At 68.2% G+C, this 16650-nt stretch overlaps 1 protein-coding gene across 1 annotated transcript; it reads left to right on the forward strand.

The window, feature by feature from the left end:
- The first annotated feature begins 784 nt into the window (after positions 1 to 784).
- TRPM5 (transient receptor potential cation channel subfamily M member 5) lies at positions 785 to 16376 on the forward strand. The gene is given in 25 exon segments (XM_082749150.1): positions 785 to 1114; positions 2337 to 2463; positions 3064 to 3244; positions 3835 to 4001; positions 4742 to 4925; positions 5971 to 6035; positions 6200 to 6391; positions 6754 to 6856; positions 6973 to 7091; positions 7450 to 7804; positions 7807 to 7988; positions 8062 to 8185; positions 8538 to 8683; positions 9029 to 9141; positions 9341 to 9433; positions 9531 to 9789; positions 9922 to 10040; positions 10226 to 10358; positions 10457 to 10631; positions 13586 to 13739; positions 14084 to 14265; positions 14511 to 14643; positions 15122 to 15194; positions 15489 to 15543; positions 15907 to 16376. Coding segments are annotated over 24 exon segments (3528 nt in total). The 5' UTR covers positions 785 to 1114; positions 2337 to 2346; the 3' UTR covers positions 16011 to 16376.
- The last annotated feature ends 274 nt before the right edge of the window (positions 16377 to 16650 follow it).

The following is a 16650-nucleotide window of genomic DNA, read 5'->3' on the forward strand; positions in this document are numbered from 1 at the left end:
GCCTCCTGCTCGCAGCATGTCCAGATATGGCCAGAAGGGACCAGACTGGCAGCTGGCCTGACAGGTCCTGGGCAGGTGGGAGGGAGGGCGGGCTGGTCCCAGACAGCAGCCCCGCGGTCCCTGTCCTGGCCGCCCCCCTCCCCCAGCGAGCCACACACTCTCCCTACCTCGCCACCTGGACCGTGGGTAGAGGAATGTCCCCCAGAACCCCAGAATGGGACTGATCAGGGGATGCCGTCTTCACAGGCGTCACTGGTGAAGATGAGGCCAGGGTGGGGACAGTGGGCCCTATCCGTCGACCAGTGTCCCCACGCGATGAGGGACGTTTGGACAGAGACACAGGAAAGGCCACGGAGGGACGGAAGCAGAGACTGGGGCCCCGGGGACCACTGCCCGGGGACACCTGGAGCCCCAGGAGCCAGAGGGGCAGGGAGGGGCCCCTGACACCTTGATGTGGGACTTCTGGAGCCGGGAGCCAAGGGCTCTGAGCCACCCTATCTGCGGGACTTTGTTGGAAATGCCCTGTCCCCCCTCCCATGGGCCCTGGCCTGGGCCTTGTCGCTGCCCAGACACACCCAGGCCTTGTCCAGGTCCCCACCTCCTGGTAAACAGTCACCAGCTTGGAAAAGCCACATTCAAATCCCACCCAGTTTCCTTCTCCGGGAGGGGGAAGCCAGGGGCTGCGAGGGAGGGGAAGCCAGGAGGATTTGCATCCCACCTGGGGGGCCAGGCCTGGATGCAGGGGAGCGTGGGGGGAGCTCACTCTGGCCTGGGGTCTGCGGGGGGCCCGGGGGGGCACCAGCAAGCCTGTCCACCTCAGTTCCTCCTTGGGCCTCTGGGCTGGTGGCTGCAGGAGTGTCCCGGACGGCCTCACACAGGACCCAGCACTGTGCGTCACCTTCCGGGACCGCAACCTCTCCAAGAGCAGCTGGGGGTCCTGCCTCTCCTCTCCCGGCTTCCGGGACTCCAGGCAGTCCTGGGCTTGGGGCACATTGCCCCGGCCTCGGCCTGTGAGTTCACGTGGGTTTCTACCCCTTCCTTGCGAGGACACCGGTGCCTGAGTTAGGAGCTGCCCAACGACCTCGACTCATTCCACGGGACGCCCCGTCCACAGGTGCCGGGAGTTGGGACTTGGATGTGTCCGTCTGGGGGCCCAGCGGGGTGGGCCATGGGGGTGCAGGTCCCTGTCGTGCAGGCAGGGTTGCGCCCCCGCCCGTGAACACAGGCGGCCCCCCTCTAACAAACACAGGGTGGGCCGACGGGGGAGCTGCCACGGGAAGGGGTTTCACTGAAGGACATGTCGGGGGGGTGCAGCGGGCGCCCCGAGAAGCTGGGAAACTAGCTCAGAGGGAGGGGGTCTGGAGCTGTGGCTGGGCAGCCGAGATGGTGGGGAGACCTGGCTTCACGGGGTGGGGGTGGGGGGGCGAGGCCGCTTGGCTGTCCCAGAATGCAGGGCCCTGGGCTCTGGGGAGACCCCTGTCCTGCAGGCTCACTCCCCACCCCAAATCGGCCGAGAAAATCGGCTGGAGCCAGGAGGCTGGGAGGTGGGGGCTGGTGGGTTGGGGAGACCTGGGGGTGCCCCAGCCAGGCAGGCCCTTGGGAGCCAGCTCCTTGCCCCCCGGGCCGGTCGTGGAGCCCCAGCCCTGTGTGCCCGGTGAGCTGCCGGAGAGCGTCCGAGGAGCAGCGCTGGGCTCGGAGCTTGGCTGTGGGCAGGGGGCAGGGCAGGAACTGGGTGGGAAGAGCCCGGGGCAGGGTGCCTTCCCCTCCGGACCTCCAGGCAAGGACGGTGGTCTGTCCCTCCCCCACATCCACACAGTCTTCCCAGGGCCCCCCTCAGGCCTCTGCTCCTGAGCTGTGGGCACCAGCTGACCTTACCAGCTGGCCCCCCTCCCTGCCCAGGCACAGCCAAGATGTCCATCCCCATCCTGGGCCCGGCGGGGGTGTGGGGTAGGTGGGCTGCGTGTCCCGAAGCCCATAGGACGTTCTGGGTTTCTAGGACGCCCGCCCCCCAGCAAAGCCTCTGCCGGAGTGGTGACTAGAGTGGCCGGCCTGAGGCGCCCCAGGGCAGGGTGAGCAGCAGGCTGGGGAGCCAGGTAGAGGGGCCAGGATGCGTCCCCTTGTCTTCTGGGAAGGGGTGGGGTGTGGGAGTCTCCTGCAACTGAAGCCGAGTGTGAAAGGCCTTGTGAACCTCACGGTGGGGTTCTAGGCCAGGCTGGCGGCCGGGGAGGGCCCTGAAGCAGAGGCGGCTGTGGCCCCTGATCTCTGCCGTCACGGGAGCCGGGGAGGGGGGCACGGTTTGCCGCTCCTGCCCTCATGGGTTGGCTCTGTCCCTGCAGAGCGGTCCTCATGCCGGAGGCCGGGGGCAGCTGTCCGGGGGGCCCCAGGATGGTTGCGTCAGGCTCGGGGTCTGGCCTGTGCCGGGGTGAGATCGAATTTGGAGGGTCTGGGAAGAAGCGAGGCAAGGTAAGGGTTGCCGTCCTGCGCACCCCGCCGCTGTGCCCTCACGCCTTGGGGGCCCGACCAGACCACCGAGTGCCTGCTGCCACCCCTGAGCTCCCAGCGCCTCCCCTGAACATGGAGCGTGCTCTCAGGGCTGGGTTCAGAGCCCCCAGGGGAGGCAGGGTGCAGAGCTGCCCGTGACCTCTGGCCCCCGTCTCCCACCCCCACACGCACAGCCAGGACCCCTCCTCTCTCCACACGTCCCCCCCAAGGAGAAGAAAGCAAGGCCCAGACGGGAGTCCGTGCTGCCTGGGGCACAGGCAGGTCAAGGCAGGACCCGGCTGAGCCCTGGCTTCCTACAGCCACCCTGCCCTAAAGGGTATTAGCCTCTCTCCTCAGGGCCAGCACCCACATGGCCCCTGTGCCAGTGCCCCCCAGCGCCCTTGTGCCCAGCACCCCACACCCAGTGCACCAATGCCCAGGACCCCCAAAGCCAGTGCCCCCATGCTAGCACCCAGTGCCCAGCACCCTGTGCCATGTCCCTGCGCCCAGTGCCCCCAGGTCCAGCACCCCCACCCGGCACCCACCCCAGCACCCTGAGGCTGTGGTCATCCTGCCCCACAGTTTGTGAAGGTGCCCAGCGACGTGGCCCCCTCTGAGCTCTTCAACCTCCTGCTGGCTGAGTGGCACCTGCCTGCCCCCAACCTCGTGGTGTCCCTGGTGGGCGAGGAGCGTCCATTCGCCATGAAGTCCTGGCTGCGGGACGTCCTGCGCAAGGGGCTGGTGAAGGCGGCCCAGAGCACAGGTGAGGCTCCGCCAGAGCCCTGAGCGGGGAGCGCCCCAGCCCATGGGCCCGTGCGGCTTCCTCTGTGCGGCCCAAGGTGAGAGCAGCTCCTCAGGAGGAGGGCTGCGGCCGAGGTTCCCCCCTGGGGGCCGGGGCCTCCTTCAGGAGCTGCAGGGGCACCCTGTGGGCCTCAGCAAGACACCTCAGGGATGGCAGTGGGACCCCATGTCTGCGGGTGGGCCCCCACCACCCTCTCCGCCTCCCTCGGGGGGGGCAGTCTGGCTGGACTAGGTCAGAACCAGCTTATCGGGCTTCCTGCGCAGGCCGCCTGAGCCTGTGGAGACCCTGCGCAAGGTCCAGGGGTTTCAGAGCTCTCTCGCTGCAGAGGCTGACAGACCCCACGGGGCAGAGCGCTTCCTAATTTGGAGAAACCCTCCAGGCTCTGGGCCCCCGTGCAGGCCACAGGGCAGAGCCGTGGCCTGCTGTCCAGGGGGCCCCCAGGGGCCCGGTCCCATGCGGCTCCCATGGGTCTGGGGACGCGGGCCTGCCCACGGGCGGAGGAGGACCGGGGCGGGGAGGGGGGCGCAGGCACACTGAGCCGCATGCCGCAGGGGCCTGGATCCTGACCAGCGCGCTTCGCGTGGGCCTTGCCCGGTACGTCGGACAGGCCGTGCGTGACCACTCGCTGGCCAGCACGTCCACCCGGGCCCGCGTGGTGGCCATTGGCCTTGCCTCGCTGGGCCGCGTCCTGCATCGTCAGCTTCTGGACAATGCCCAGGTGAGCGTCTGTCTTGGACCGTCGGGGCGGCTAGGCAAGGTGGACCTGGGGGGCAGGGAGGAGCCCATGGCCCGCGAGTATCCCTCGCCCCAGTGGGAGGGGTGTCTGCCGAGGAGGCCACCCGTGCCGTCTCAAAGGCTGACCACATCCCCCCATCTGCTGCCCATTGGTTATTTGGCAAACGTCTCCTGAGGCCCTCGTGTACCAGACCTGCCGTGGACAGAGCAGCCTCTGCCCTCAGGGTCTGGGGGCGGGGCGGGGGGCGGGCACCCTGAAGGCTTGGGACACTGAGGGGAAGCTATGGGAGGGGAGGAGAAGCCACGAGGTCAAGGGGAGGAAAGGGGGGGGGCCTGCACACGGCCAGCAGGTGGCAGCATTGGCCAGGGAATAGCATGGGGAGGGGTCCTCCGGGCCCCCAGCCAGCGCAGACCCACCCTCTGCCCGGGACCAGGACCGAGGCAAAGACGGTCACCAGCACGTCTGGGCAAGCCCGGGGCGAGCGGCCTCGGCTCCCAGCCCAGGGTCTGTCTAAGGCAGGGCCGGGGAGTGAGGGGAACTTTCTCCCGCCCTGGTTCCATTGGGAGGACCATTCCTGACCGCCCCCGGCCCCCGGGCGCCCCCCACTGCACCCCGCCTCGGCCTGGCAACAGCCGCGCAACCGCCCCCTGGCTGGGGTGGGAGCAGGTCCCGCAGAGCAGACCTGGCCCGGGCCTCATGCTGCGTGCGGGGCTGCATTTCAGGAGCACAGCCCTGTCCACTACCCCGCGGACGAGGGCAGCGGCCGGGGCCCCCTCTGCTCCCTGGACAACAACCAGGCGCACTTCATCCTGGTGGAGCCCGGGCCGTCCGGGAAAGGGGACGGGCTGACGGAGCTGAGGCTCAAGCTGGAGAAGCACATTTCAGAGCAGAGGACCGGCTACGGGGGTGAGGCCTGCCCCGGGGGCACAGCGCGTGGGCAGGGCCGGAAGGACGACCAGGTGGGCAGGTGGGGCTTCCAGGCTGAAGGCGAGGGCCGGCCAGGTGCGGAGGCCGGGCTGTGAGCCGTCGGGGAGGGGAAGGCGCCGGCGTGTGGGGAGCGGAGCTGTCGGGCAGCGACTCCCCCCACGGGGCGGCGGAGCACTTGCTGGTGTGTTTGCACGGGCGGCCCCGGCCACAAGCTCTTCCCGTGGGCTCCGGGCTTTGGGAGGAAAACGGATCTGCGGGTTTTGAGAGCCCGTTTCCCTGCACCGGCGGGAGGTACGCCGACACCAGAGGGCGGTGTTCCCTGAGTGCCGGCCGCTCTTGGGTGTGAAGGCGATTCCCGGTCCTCGCAGCCCCGTGTTTGCTTACGATGCTCGATGCTCTGCTTGATACTCGTAAGCAACCTGGAGCGTGTGCTAGCGGGGAGCTCGTCACAACCCCAGCCATGCTGAAACCCGGGGGGGGGGGGGGGGCGGGGCTCCGGGGCGCTGACGTCTGCACGGCCCACACACCCCGATCGGGCTGCCGGCTTCCATCCCGAGGCCGCTCAGGGCGCCTGGCGGCCCAGCACCAGCGGCCTCACACGCCGACACCTCGTTTCCAGTTTATGTGGGGACGGAACCGGCCGAGGCCCCTCCCTCACCTTTTTGTTTGCTTCTGGGGCCTCCAAGGGTCTGCGGAGCGGCGGGAGAGCTTGCCGCCGCGACGCGGTTAGACGCTGGGCACCTAACTGTGGCCGGTGCAGCCAGGGACTGAACTTCTGACTTCACAGACGTTCCTTTTTGTGGAAATGGCCGTGAGGGGCCATAGCAGTCCCCAGGCGGAGGGGCTGGTGTGTGCGGTATGCACTCCGGAGCCCACACTTGGCTAGAAACAGCCTCTGGGCCGGCGTTTGCTCAGAAAGCGTCGGGGTTGGTGGTCAGAGCACGTGGCTGCCCCACAGGGAGGTGCAAGCCCCCCGACCACATGCCTGGGCGCCAGGGCGGACCTCACGGTGCTCTGTCCGCAGGCACTGGCAGCATCGAGATCCCTGTCCTCTGTCTGCTGGTCAATGGTGACCCCAGCACCCTGGAGGTAGGGCCGGGGGGGGGGCCAGCGAGGGCCCAGCGGGAGCCCCCCCGACTGGCCGTGGCTGCCGGCAGGACCCTGTCCATCCTGGGACAGGGCATGTCCGGCACACGGGCCAAGGAGGGCGCCCAGGCTGACGTGGGGTCTGCTCCCCGCCCTTGCCGCCGCAGAGGATCTCCAGGGCCGTGGAGCACGCCGCCCCGTGGCTGGTCCTGGCAGGCTCAGGAGGCGTCGCGGACGTGCTGGCCGCCTTGATGAACCAGCCCCACCTCCTGGTGCCCCAGGTGGCCGAGAAGCAGTTTAAAGAGAAGTTTCCGGGCGAACACTTCCGCTGGGAAGACATCGTACACTGGACCAAGCTGGTAGGCGCCTCCCCGGGACGTGGGACCTGAAGGCCGAGGCCCCCCTCCCTGTCCCATCCCCTGTTCCCAGGCACGGCAGAGCTGGGACTAATCCTCTGGGTGCCTCTGTGCCCCCGCCCCACGCGCAGGGCCCCAGCGTCTTTCGTCTCCCCACAAAGCCTCCCAACTGACTCAGCCTCGGGCCCCGGAGCAAGGGAGCTCGGAGTGGGCCCCCCGGGCTGGGGTGATGCTGCCCCCGTGCCCCGGGCACGCTGGCCTGCTCACTGAGACCCGCCTCACATGCCGGGTGCCCAGCCCGTGCCTGTCCACCAGCGCGTCCCTGCCCCCAGGGCCACCTCAGGGCCCTTGTCCTGGTGTCCCAGCTGCAGAACATCACCGGCCACCCGCACCTGCTCACCGTGCACGACTTCGAGCAGGAGGGCACCGAGGAGCTGGACACGGTCATCCTTAAAGCGCTGGTGAAAGGTGAGAGGCCTGGGCGGGTGTGGGGTGACCGCCGCTGTGTCCCACGGCCCCTGGCTCTGTGCCTGGCCCCTAGGGACCCCTAGGTTCGCCCTCATGCCCCGCCCACTCTGTCCAAGCCTGCAAGAGCCACAGCCAGGAGGCGCAGGACTACCTGGACGAGCTCAAGCTGGCCGTGGCCTGGGACCGCGTGGACATCGCCAGGAGCGAGATCTTCAACGGGGACGTGGAGTGGAAGGTGCCCGCCCGTCGGCCAGCCGATGCCTCCCGAGCCTCGTTTCTGGCCGACCCAGGGCGGGGACTCTGTGGGGGCCTGGGGGCGGACGGTGTTCCCTAGGGTTCCTGGCAGGTTCCTTCCTGCCCGCTGTGGCCAGGGGTGGGGCGGGGAGAGCAGGGCACCTGCTGGGGCTCCCCGCACATGGCCCCCAGGGAGGACGGGCCTGCCGGATGCCCCGGGACTTGTGGCCCCTGGTGGCCCGGAGCTGGCTCGGAGGGACAGGCTGGGGTGCTGAACTGGGGGGCTCCCTGCACACTGGCTCCCACTCACTCTGCCCGTCTCTGCGTCACCCCCTGGGCATGTCCCGTGACGGCCCCAGTCCTGTGACCTGGAGGAGGTGATGATGGACGCGCTGGTGAGTGACAAGCCCGAGTTCGTGCGTCTCTTCGTGGACAATGGCGCCGACGTGGGGGACTTCCTGACGTACGGGCGGCTGCAGCAGCTGTACCGCTCCACGCCCCCCAAGAGCCTGCTGTTCGACCTGCTGCAGCGCAAGCACGAGGAGGGCCGGCTGACCCTGGCCGGCCTGGGCGCCCAGCAGGCCCGCGAGCCGCCCACCGGCCTGCCCGCCTTCTCCCTGCACGACGTCTCCCGCCTGCTCAAGGACTTCCTGCACGACGCCTGTCGCGGGCTCTACCAGGAGGTGAGCGGGCCGGTGGCCAGGAGGCCGGGAGAGCTGGGAGGGGTCCCCAGGAGGCTGACCGGCCTGTTCTCCAGGAGCGGGGACCGGCCAGGCGGCCTGAGGGCCGGAAGTGGCTGCTGGATCTGAACCGGAGGAGCGAGAACCCCTGGCGGGATCTGTTCCTCTGGGCCGTGCTGCAGAACCGCCACGAGATGGCCACCTACTTCTGGGCCATGGTGGGTTGGCCCCGGGCTCCTGGGGGGCCGGGGAGGGGCGGGGATACCGGCCTCCTCACACCCTGCCTCCTAGGGCCAGGAGGGGGTGGCCGCTGCTCTGGCCGCCTGCAAGATCCTCAGAGAGATGTCGCACCTGGAGGCGGGGGCGGGGGTGCGCCGCCCGGTGAGGGAGGCCAAGTACGAGCAGCTGGCCCTGGGTGAGCACCGGCCGGCGGGCAGCGACGCAGCCCGTGGGGTGGGGGGCGCGCACGGGGCTGGGGGCGCATGGGGCAGGGGGCGCCCGGGGCGGGGGCCCAGGGCCACCGCAGAGCCTCCTCTTAGTGGGGATGTGGACCCTAACGTTCATTCTCACAGAGGGACGGGGGGTCCGCAGCGGTGGCCTTGGGCACACCCTGGGTCCTGCGGCCACTCGGTCGGGGCACGCGGGGTGCCGACGGGGGAGGGAAGAGCAGGGCAGGCGGGCACGGTCAGAGTCCCTGTGGGGAGGTGGACGCAGCTCGGGGCCCAGGAGGAGGAGCGTGGCGGCCAGTGGCCGGGGTCCCTGCGCAGGCCTCTTCTCCGAGTGCTACGGCAACAGTGAGGACCGCGCGTTCGCGCTGCTGGTGCGCAGAAACCGCGGCTGGAGCAGGGCCACCTGTCTGCACCTGGCCACCGAGGCCGACACCAAGGCCTTCTTTGCCCATGATGGGGTGCAGGTGAGCGCCTGGCTTTGGGGGATTGGCCTCGCCTGCCTCCGCTCCCCAAGTCCTGGTCACGGCCAGGTGCGCAGGACGGGCAGCCCTGTTCCTAGAAGGCTCCTGCCTGGCTTCCTTCTCTCTGCCCCGGGCTGGCCCTTTGTCCGCTGTGGGTCTCAGCAGAGGGGCCGCCTCCTCCGTGTGGCTCTCCCGCACCCCTAAACCTGGTCTCGCCTCATCCCGTGAAGGATCTGCCCCCGGGGTGCAGGGCGAGGCTTTGGCAGAGCCTGGGAGGGCGCACCTGGTGCCAGGCACAGCATGGGCCACGGGGTGGGGTGGGGGGCCATGGCGGTGCCTTTGTTTCAGGCTTTCCTGACCAAGATCTGGTGGGGGGACATGGCGTCGGGCACGCCCATCCTACGGCTGCTGTGTGCCTTCCTCTGCCCAGCCCTCATCTATACCAACTTCATCACCTTCAGGTGTGTTGGGGGCAGGCGGCCGCCACCTTGCCAGCCACTGGTGGCGGAGGGTGGGCTTTGAGGGTACCGCATCTCACCAGCTCCCCGCATCCAGCATCTCTGTGGGTCCTGCTGTGTGCAGACCTTCTCAGTGCATTCAGCACTTCCTTTGCTAGCTGGTGCCCTTGCCACAGGCCCTGAGGGTCCCCTGTGCTTGCAGTGAGGAGGCCCCGCTGAGGACGGGCCCTGAGGGCCTGCAGGAACTGGACAGTCTGGACACGGAGAAGAGCCTGCTCTGCAGCCCGGGCAGTGGGTACGGGCCGCGGGGTGGGCTGGCCGGGGGCGGCACTCACTCCGTGGGACACCTGGCTGCCTGCCTCACCGCCGGCTGTGGTCTTCCTGTGCTGCAGGCCAGAGGAGTTGGCCGAGACACCAAGGGCTCAGGGACACCCAGGGCCCCGTGCTGCCTTCCTGCTCACGCGCTGGCGCATGTTTTGGGGCGCGCCCGTGACCGTGTTCCTGGGGAATGTGGTCATGTACTTTGCATTCCTGTTCCTGTTCGCCTACGTCCTGCTGGTCGACTTCAGGCCACCTCCCCAGGGGCCGTCTGGGCCTGAGGTCACCCTGTACTTCTGGGTCTTTACACTGGTGCTGGAAGAGATCCGGCAGGTTAGTGGTGGGCCAAGCCCACTGAGCCCCGGTCCCAGCTCCAGGCTGAGCCCTGATCCCCACCAGCCCCAGCCTGGGCTGGGCAGGGCTGTCTCCAGTGAGCCGTCAGCGGACTGTCTGCCCCTCTGCTAGGGATTCTTCACGGACGAGGACACACATCTGATGAAAAAGTTCACGCTCTACGTGGACGATAACTGGAACAAGTGTGACATGGTGGCCATCTTTCTGTTCATTGTTGGTGTCACCTGCAGGTCTGTGGGGCTCAGAGGCCTAACGGGCCACCTCGGTTGGGCCAGTGGGCAAGGTCGCCTGTAGAATGAAACCAGGAAAGGGCTCAGAAGTTCTGGCTTGTCCCTGCCGCCCGTGCTGTGTCCTAGAGGAAGCTCCTTCCTCTCTCGGGGCACTAGCAGCCCTTCCAACCCACCCCCTCCCCCAGGATGGTGCCCTCGATGTTCGAGGCGGGCCGCACGGTCCTGGCCGTTGACTTCATGGTGTTCACGCTCCGACTCATCCACATCTTTGCCGTCCACAAGCAGCTGGGCCCCAAGATCATCATCGTGGAGCGCATGGTGAGCCCCTGGCCGTACCTGGGCTGCCCTGGCTCCCGGGGCGGCTGAGACTGAAGCCCCAGTGGGCGACCACTAACCTCTCCGCTTCTCCCCTGGAGATAAAGGACGTCTTCTTCTTCCTCTTCTTCCTGAGCGTGTGGCTTGTGGCCTACGGCGTGACCACGCAGGCGCTGCTGCACCCCCACGACGGGCGCCTGGAGTGGGTCTTCCGCCGCGTGCTCTACCGGCCCTACCTGCAGATCTTCGGGCAAATCCCGCTGGATGAGATCGACGGTTAGCACACAGCCTGGGGGAGGGGCAGCACCTCTGAGCCCGTGGCAAGGACACCCCCCCTTTGGGGTGCAGCCGAATGGGGTCTGGTTTACCAAGTCTCCTTTTACAACACCCTGGACGTGGGGCCCTTGAGAGGGGCCTTTTGGGGTTACGTGAGGCCCTAGCCAGGAGTTAGCCGAGATGGGGGACATCCCTGAGGCTGGCCCCCAGGACCCACAGCCCAGGGGCAGCTCCAGGCAGATTTCTTTTTGTCACAGGGACGCGAGATTTGGGGCACCGGGCTAGGAACTGAGGTACGAGGAGGCCGCAAACTGGGCAGGCCCATCCCAGTCTGTCCCGAACCATCACGGGCTGGTCCGTCCACTGGCGCCTCTACCCACCCCGGGCGGCCCTGCTGGGCAGCGGGCCTCTCTGTCCCCCGCCCATCCTCCAGAAGCCCCGGGCAGGGTCCTGGGCCCGCCTGCTGGCAAGGCCCCTCTGCCATGAGGCCAATCCTGACAGCGTCCTTGCCGCTCCCGGGGACACAGCCCAGTGCGCCTCACCTGCCGTCAGGTGTCCCCAGCTGGCCCTTGTGGGAGGTTCCCAGGATCTCCCAGGACAGTGGGTAGTGGGCGAGAGGGAGCTGCTCCTCCGTGGGGCGCTGGGTGGGCACAGGTTCAGGGAAGCCCTGGCGTGGGGGACAGGGACACCTGTGCAGGCCCCAGAGGTGGCTGGGATTTGGTGAGGAGAGGAAACCGGCCCCTCAAGGAAGGGGAGCCAGCGCCAGGGGCCCGCGGAGGGCCCGCGGGGGGCCCGCTCGCTCAGCCGGGGCGGGACCAGGGCGACCCAGGCCCCAGGGCAGTCACGAGCGCACCAGGTCTCAGGCCTGCCCCGACCCCTGAAGCTACTGAGGCGCGGTCAGCGTGTCCACCGCATGGTACCGATCTGTCAACAGGGGGAGAGCGTGAGTGATGCCAACACAGGCCGCCAGGATGAGCAGGGGCGCTGCCGCCGTGGGGATTGGCTAAGTGGGGTGTGCCGGAGGCCATTCCCCGGGCCTGTGGGGCCTGCCCCGGTGACCCCTCGGTGTTTGCTCAGCCGCAGTGTTCCAGTCCCTTAGTTTCAGCAGACCCGGCCTCCCTCCCCGTATGGCCCCTGGCCACCCTGTCCTGTGGGGCCCTTGAGAGGCGGGGGACACCGGGTCACTCGGAGGGCCCCATCTTCACGCTGGTGTTGGGGATCAGTGGCATGGTGGGGTCACGACCCCAGTTCCCCAGGAGCCCCGGGCTACCCGGAGAGGGCAGATGGAGCGCAGGCCTTCCTGAGGGGGTCCCAGCCCCCGGGCCGCCTCGGGGACAGAGTGCTGGAGCACGAAGCCCGTCAGCAGGGCCAGGCCTGAGTCGGCTCCCTCAGGGCCCCGGGCAGGACCCTTCCCCTCCTGGGGCTGGGCTTCCTGTCTGCTCAGGCCTCTGGGTAACCCCACCACGGGGAGGGGGTCGGTGGTGGGGAAACTGAAGCTCTACCATGGAGCCTATGGGCCTGGGGCCAGAGGGCCACCTGCCCCGCGACACCCCATCCCGGGCCCGCGACCAGGAGGACGCTGCAGGGCTGACTTCAGTCTAGCTTCAGTCCCAGGGACAATTTAACATCATTTATTTATGTATTTATTTGGCAGACAGAGGTCACAAGCAGGCAGAGAGGCAGGCAGAGAGAGAGGAGGAAACAGGCTTCCCGCCGAGCAGGGAGCCCGATGCGGGGCTCGATCCCAGGAGCCTGGGATCATGACCTGAGCCGAAGGCAGAGGCTTTAACCCTCTGAGCCATCCAGGTGCCCCACCAGGGACAATTTAATTTCCAGCCTGGCCTGGTGGCACCTTTGGGAGACATGGGAGTCTCACTGCTTCGGAGCCTGGCTGCCCAGGGGAGAGACAAGGGGTGTGACTCAGCCCCCAGCAGGCCTGTGGGCCAGGGCTGGGAGGAGGCTGCTTGGCCACGCCCTTCTGCACACTCAGCAGCCCACTGGCCTGGCCTGGCACAAAAACTCACTCGGGAATTGGGAGACAGCCCCCCACAGACACGTGAAGACAGGCCCCACCCACCCGACACGTGCGCACAGCGTGGGGACACAGGTACATGCACATAGACAGAGACCGGGGACACACAGCACAGAGAGCCAGGGGGCAGCTATGGGAACAGTCCAGCATGCAGGCAGGGGCAGCACCCATGTGGCCATGGGGCACGTGCACATACAAGGCCACGAGTCCCCTCCCAAAGATGTGGCAAGCACCCTGGGCAGCTGTGGCCCGTGCACTCAGGCTCTGCTCCTTCCTCCCGTGCCTCCCATGAGGGCAGGGTGCTGGCTGGCAGAGGTCACAAGCAGGCAGAGAGGCAGGCTGGCGCTGTGACCCTCGGGCCCCCCGGGGCATGCCTGCCTGCTCCCAGATCACGCACTCACTCCCACTGCCCCGAGAACGTTCTGTGAGCTGGCATGGCCCAGAGGTGCTGTGTCCACACTGCCTGTGGCAATCAGGATCAAGGAAGGTGCAGCCCAATGAAGAACGGAGATGGTGCAGACTTGCCTCCCCGGCTGGGTGCCATGGGACAGGCCTCAGTGTTACGAAGGCCCTGATAAGTCCTGCAGGGAAGACCGACCACCCCTGCCTTGGCTAGCTCTCTCCACACCAGCTTTGAGCCCCTGGTGGTGGTGGGGAAAGCACACATCTACCCGCACACACTTGGGTCTTCTGTGCCCCATCGCCCAGGCCCTGGCTGTGATGACCGGTCAGGAGGAGGTGGGCGAGTGGGACCAGTGTCCTATGCAGGAACTCTCAGTGCTCCACCAGCGAACCCCGGACCAGCCAGGCTAGCTGGGCCCCCGCCAGCACCCTCCACCCGGGCGGGCTCCACGGGAGGACGAAGCTCTCAAGGCCGGAGACTGTGGGTCCAGGCGGCCCCCGCCGTGCGCTTGTGTTTCAGAGGCCCGTGTGAACTGCTCGCTGCACCCGCTGCTGGAGGAGGGCTCCCCCTCCTGCCCCAACCTCTACGCCAACTGGCTGGTCATCCTCCTGCTGGTCACCTTCCTGCTGGTCACCAACGTGCTGCTCATGAACCTGCTGATCGCCATGTTCAGGTGGCCTGATCCCTGAGCTCTCTGCACGCGGGGCTGCAGGGGCCTCTCTGCGCCGCCCCCCCCCCCGGGGCTGGGGCCTGGACAGCGGGTGTGCAGGGCCCCAAGGAGGGGTGCAATGAACCGCAGGCGCGGGGGAGGGAGGCTCCGGGGGCAGGTCCGCAGCGTCCAGGAGAGCAGAGGGGTTGTTGAAGACCCACGTGTGCGAATCCGTTCCAGACGCAGCCCGCACAGAGAACGCGGGAGCGGGCACGGCCGGGGGCCCGGGAGTGGCGCGGGGCTGGGCAGGGGCCCGAGCGGAGGACCCGGGGCCACACGCGCTCCGCGCCCACACGCTGGCTCCACAGCTACACGTTCCAGGTGGTGCAGGGCAACGCGGACACGTTCTGGAAGTTCCAGCGCTACCACCTCATCGTGGAGTACCACCAGCGCCCCGCCCTGGCGCCGCCCTTCATCGTCCTCAGCCACCTGAGCCTGCTGCTCAAGAGGCTGCTCCGGAAGGGGGCCGAGCAGAAGCGGGCGCACCTGGGTGAGGCCCCGCCCCACGTGCAGGGGGGCGGGCAGGCGCGCAGAGCCCCCGGCCGGCCCGGGGCAGCTGGCGCAGGCTGAGCCCATCCCCTTCCTCCCCCTCACACCCGGGGCCTGTGGGCAGTGACTTGGGGTGGGGGGAATAGAAGGCGGGCCCCGCGGGTGCCAGGGCTCCTGTGGTGGGGCTCCCCTGGCCCCGCGGCCCCCCTGGCTGCCGCCGAGCGTGTGGCCGTCCGGCCTTCCCAGGGAGAGACCTGCCGGAGCCCCTGGACCAGAAGATGGTCACGTGGGAGGCGGTGCAGAAGGAGAACTACCTGAGCAAGCTGGAGAAGCAGAGGAAGGGCAGCAAGGAGGAGGTGCTGCGCAAAACCGCCCACAGGTGCGTGGGCGCCCCGAGCCCCCCACCCCCACCTGGAGACCAAAGGCCCTGTCCCCCCCCAGGCAGCCAGGGGTCTAAGAGCCCCTCTGGGACCTCCGCCACCAAGAGCAGGAATGGCCCACGCCCGCCAGTCACAGTTCTGAGCTGGGGAGGCTGAAGCTGAGAGGGGCAGAGGGGCCGATAAAGCTAGTGTCCTTGCTCTGGGCCCCCCAAAACGCTCCGTCCCAACATCCCTTCCGGCTCACAGCTCCCGCCTGCCCGCGACCCCCGCTCTCGCTGGCAGCCGCTCAGCCCCCTGGAGAGCCCAGGGAGGGCAGGAGGGCCCCACAGCCAGATGTGGAGATGCTGGCAAAGGCAGACCACCCCACCAGTGAGGCCTCAGTGACCCCAAACCTCCTCAAAAGGCCTGGGTGGTTGGGGACGGGAGGACGGGGTCACCCGCTGCGGGGTGCCCCGTGCACAGCGGTTTCTGTCGCAGGGTGGACTCCGTGGCCCAGCACCTCGGGGGGCTGAGGGAGCAAGAAAGACGCATCAAGCGCTTGGAGTCCCAGGTAGGCAGGTGGGCCTTGCGCTCTTCTGACGGGGGACCCTCCCCCTCAGCCCTGCACCCCAGCACCCAGGCAGGGCAGGGCAGGGCCCTGGGGGCACAGTCCCTGTACCTGCCTCCCTAGGCAACTTTGGGGACAGCGTGCCCTCCCGGGAGGGGATCCCGTGCTTCAGACCCCCTCACTGTGCACCCTGCATGCCGGAACCCTGCCCTCACACCTGTTCCCACGGCTATGGGAGGGGAGGCCCACGGGGTGGCAGGGCCCACAGGCTGCCCCGGACGTCTCTCCCTCCCCCAGGTCGACTACTGCACGGTGCTCCTGTCCTCCATAGCCCAGAGCGGCGCCAGCTGGAGTAAGTGTGTGTCCGGGGAGGGCAGGGCGCAGGCCGGCGGGGCCACAGGTGGAGGACGGTCACACGGTGTCCCGCTACCTGCCTTCCTGTCCCGGGAGGGGACTGGCCCAGGCCGCCGATGGCCCTTGGCTGGCAACGGTCTTCAGGGCAGGGCAGGAACCCTCTGCCGAAGCCGCCAGCTCAGCCAGGCACGAGTGTGCCACGTGGACCCTGGAGGCTCCGCCTGGCAGCCGCCCTCCACAACACCCCCAGCCCCCTCCTGGCCAGGCTCACCGGCTCCTGTGCTCATGTGGTGTGCATGAGCCCCTCTCCCTTCCCTGGGACCGGGCACCCAGCAGCTGAGGGGTCTTCCTTTCTCAGCAGACTCGCAGACCTCTAAAGGTGGGCGCCAGCAAGCCTGTGCTGACTGCCGTGGGGCTGCAGACAGCGAGTGCCCAGAGGCTGGCCAGCGGCTCGCAGACACCTGAGCCACTCGGAGCATCTGCACACAGGGCCCACCTCCCAGTGCCCCGACCATGATGGGCAGGCAGGCCACCCCAGGCCCCAGAGACACACCGAACCTACCCCCCGCCTCCTCTAGAACCCTCAGTGGGCTCTGGCTCTCATGGCCTTGTCAGAAGCAGCCACTCCTCGCCCTGTCTGGCTCCTTGCCCGGGACCACTCTCCACATGGAAGCACGGGGCTGGACGGTGGGCCCTCTCCCAGACTGGGGGAGCCCTGGGGGCCCCCATGCACAACCGCCTGGTCTGCTCTGGTGGGCCACAACACGGGGTCCGCACCTATCTCGTACCCAACCCGTATCACCTGTTAAAACTCATTTCTTGGAAACACTAGCGGCTGGAACCTCTTGCCCTTTTGGACCTGGAGGGAGTTTTGACTCTGCGTGTTGGCCCCGAATCCCACACACCCTCACGTGTTCACACAGCAAGCGCTGCACTAAGTCCGGCCTGGGCCACGGCCCCAGGGAGACCCACCCCTGCCCCCAAGGCTGCTTTCTCCTAAGAGAACATACCCATCCTGAGTCAGTAAAGGTTTAGAGGGGGTGGGGGTGGGGTTTACCTGCCTATGGGCTGGGGGTCCAGGCTCCTGTGCCGGCCCTGGCTAGTG

This window comes from Mustela nivalis (genome assembly GCF_964662115.1).
Source record: "Mustela nivalis genome assembly, chromosome: 9".
NCBI classification, from domain to species: Eukaryota; Metazoa; Chordata; class Mammalia; order Carnivora; family Mustelidae; genus Mustela; species Mustela nivalis.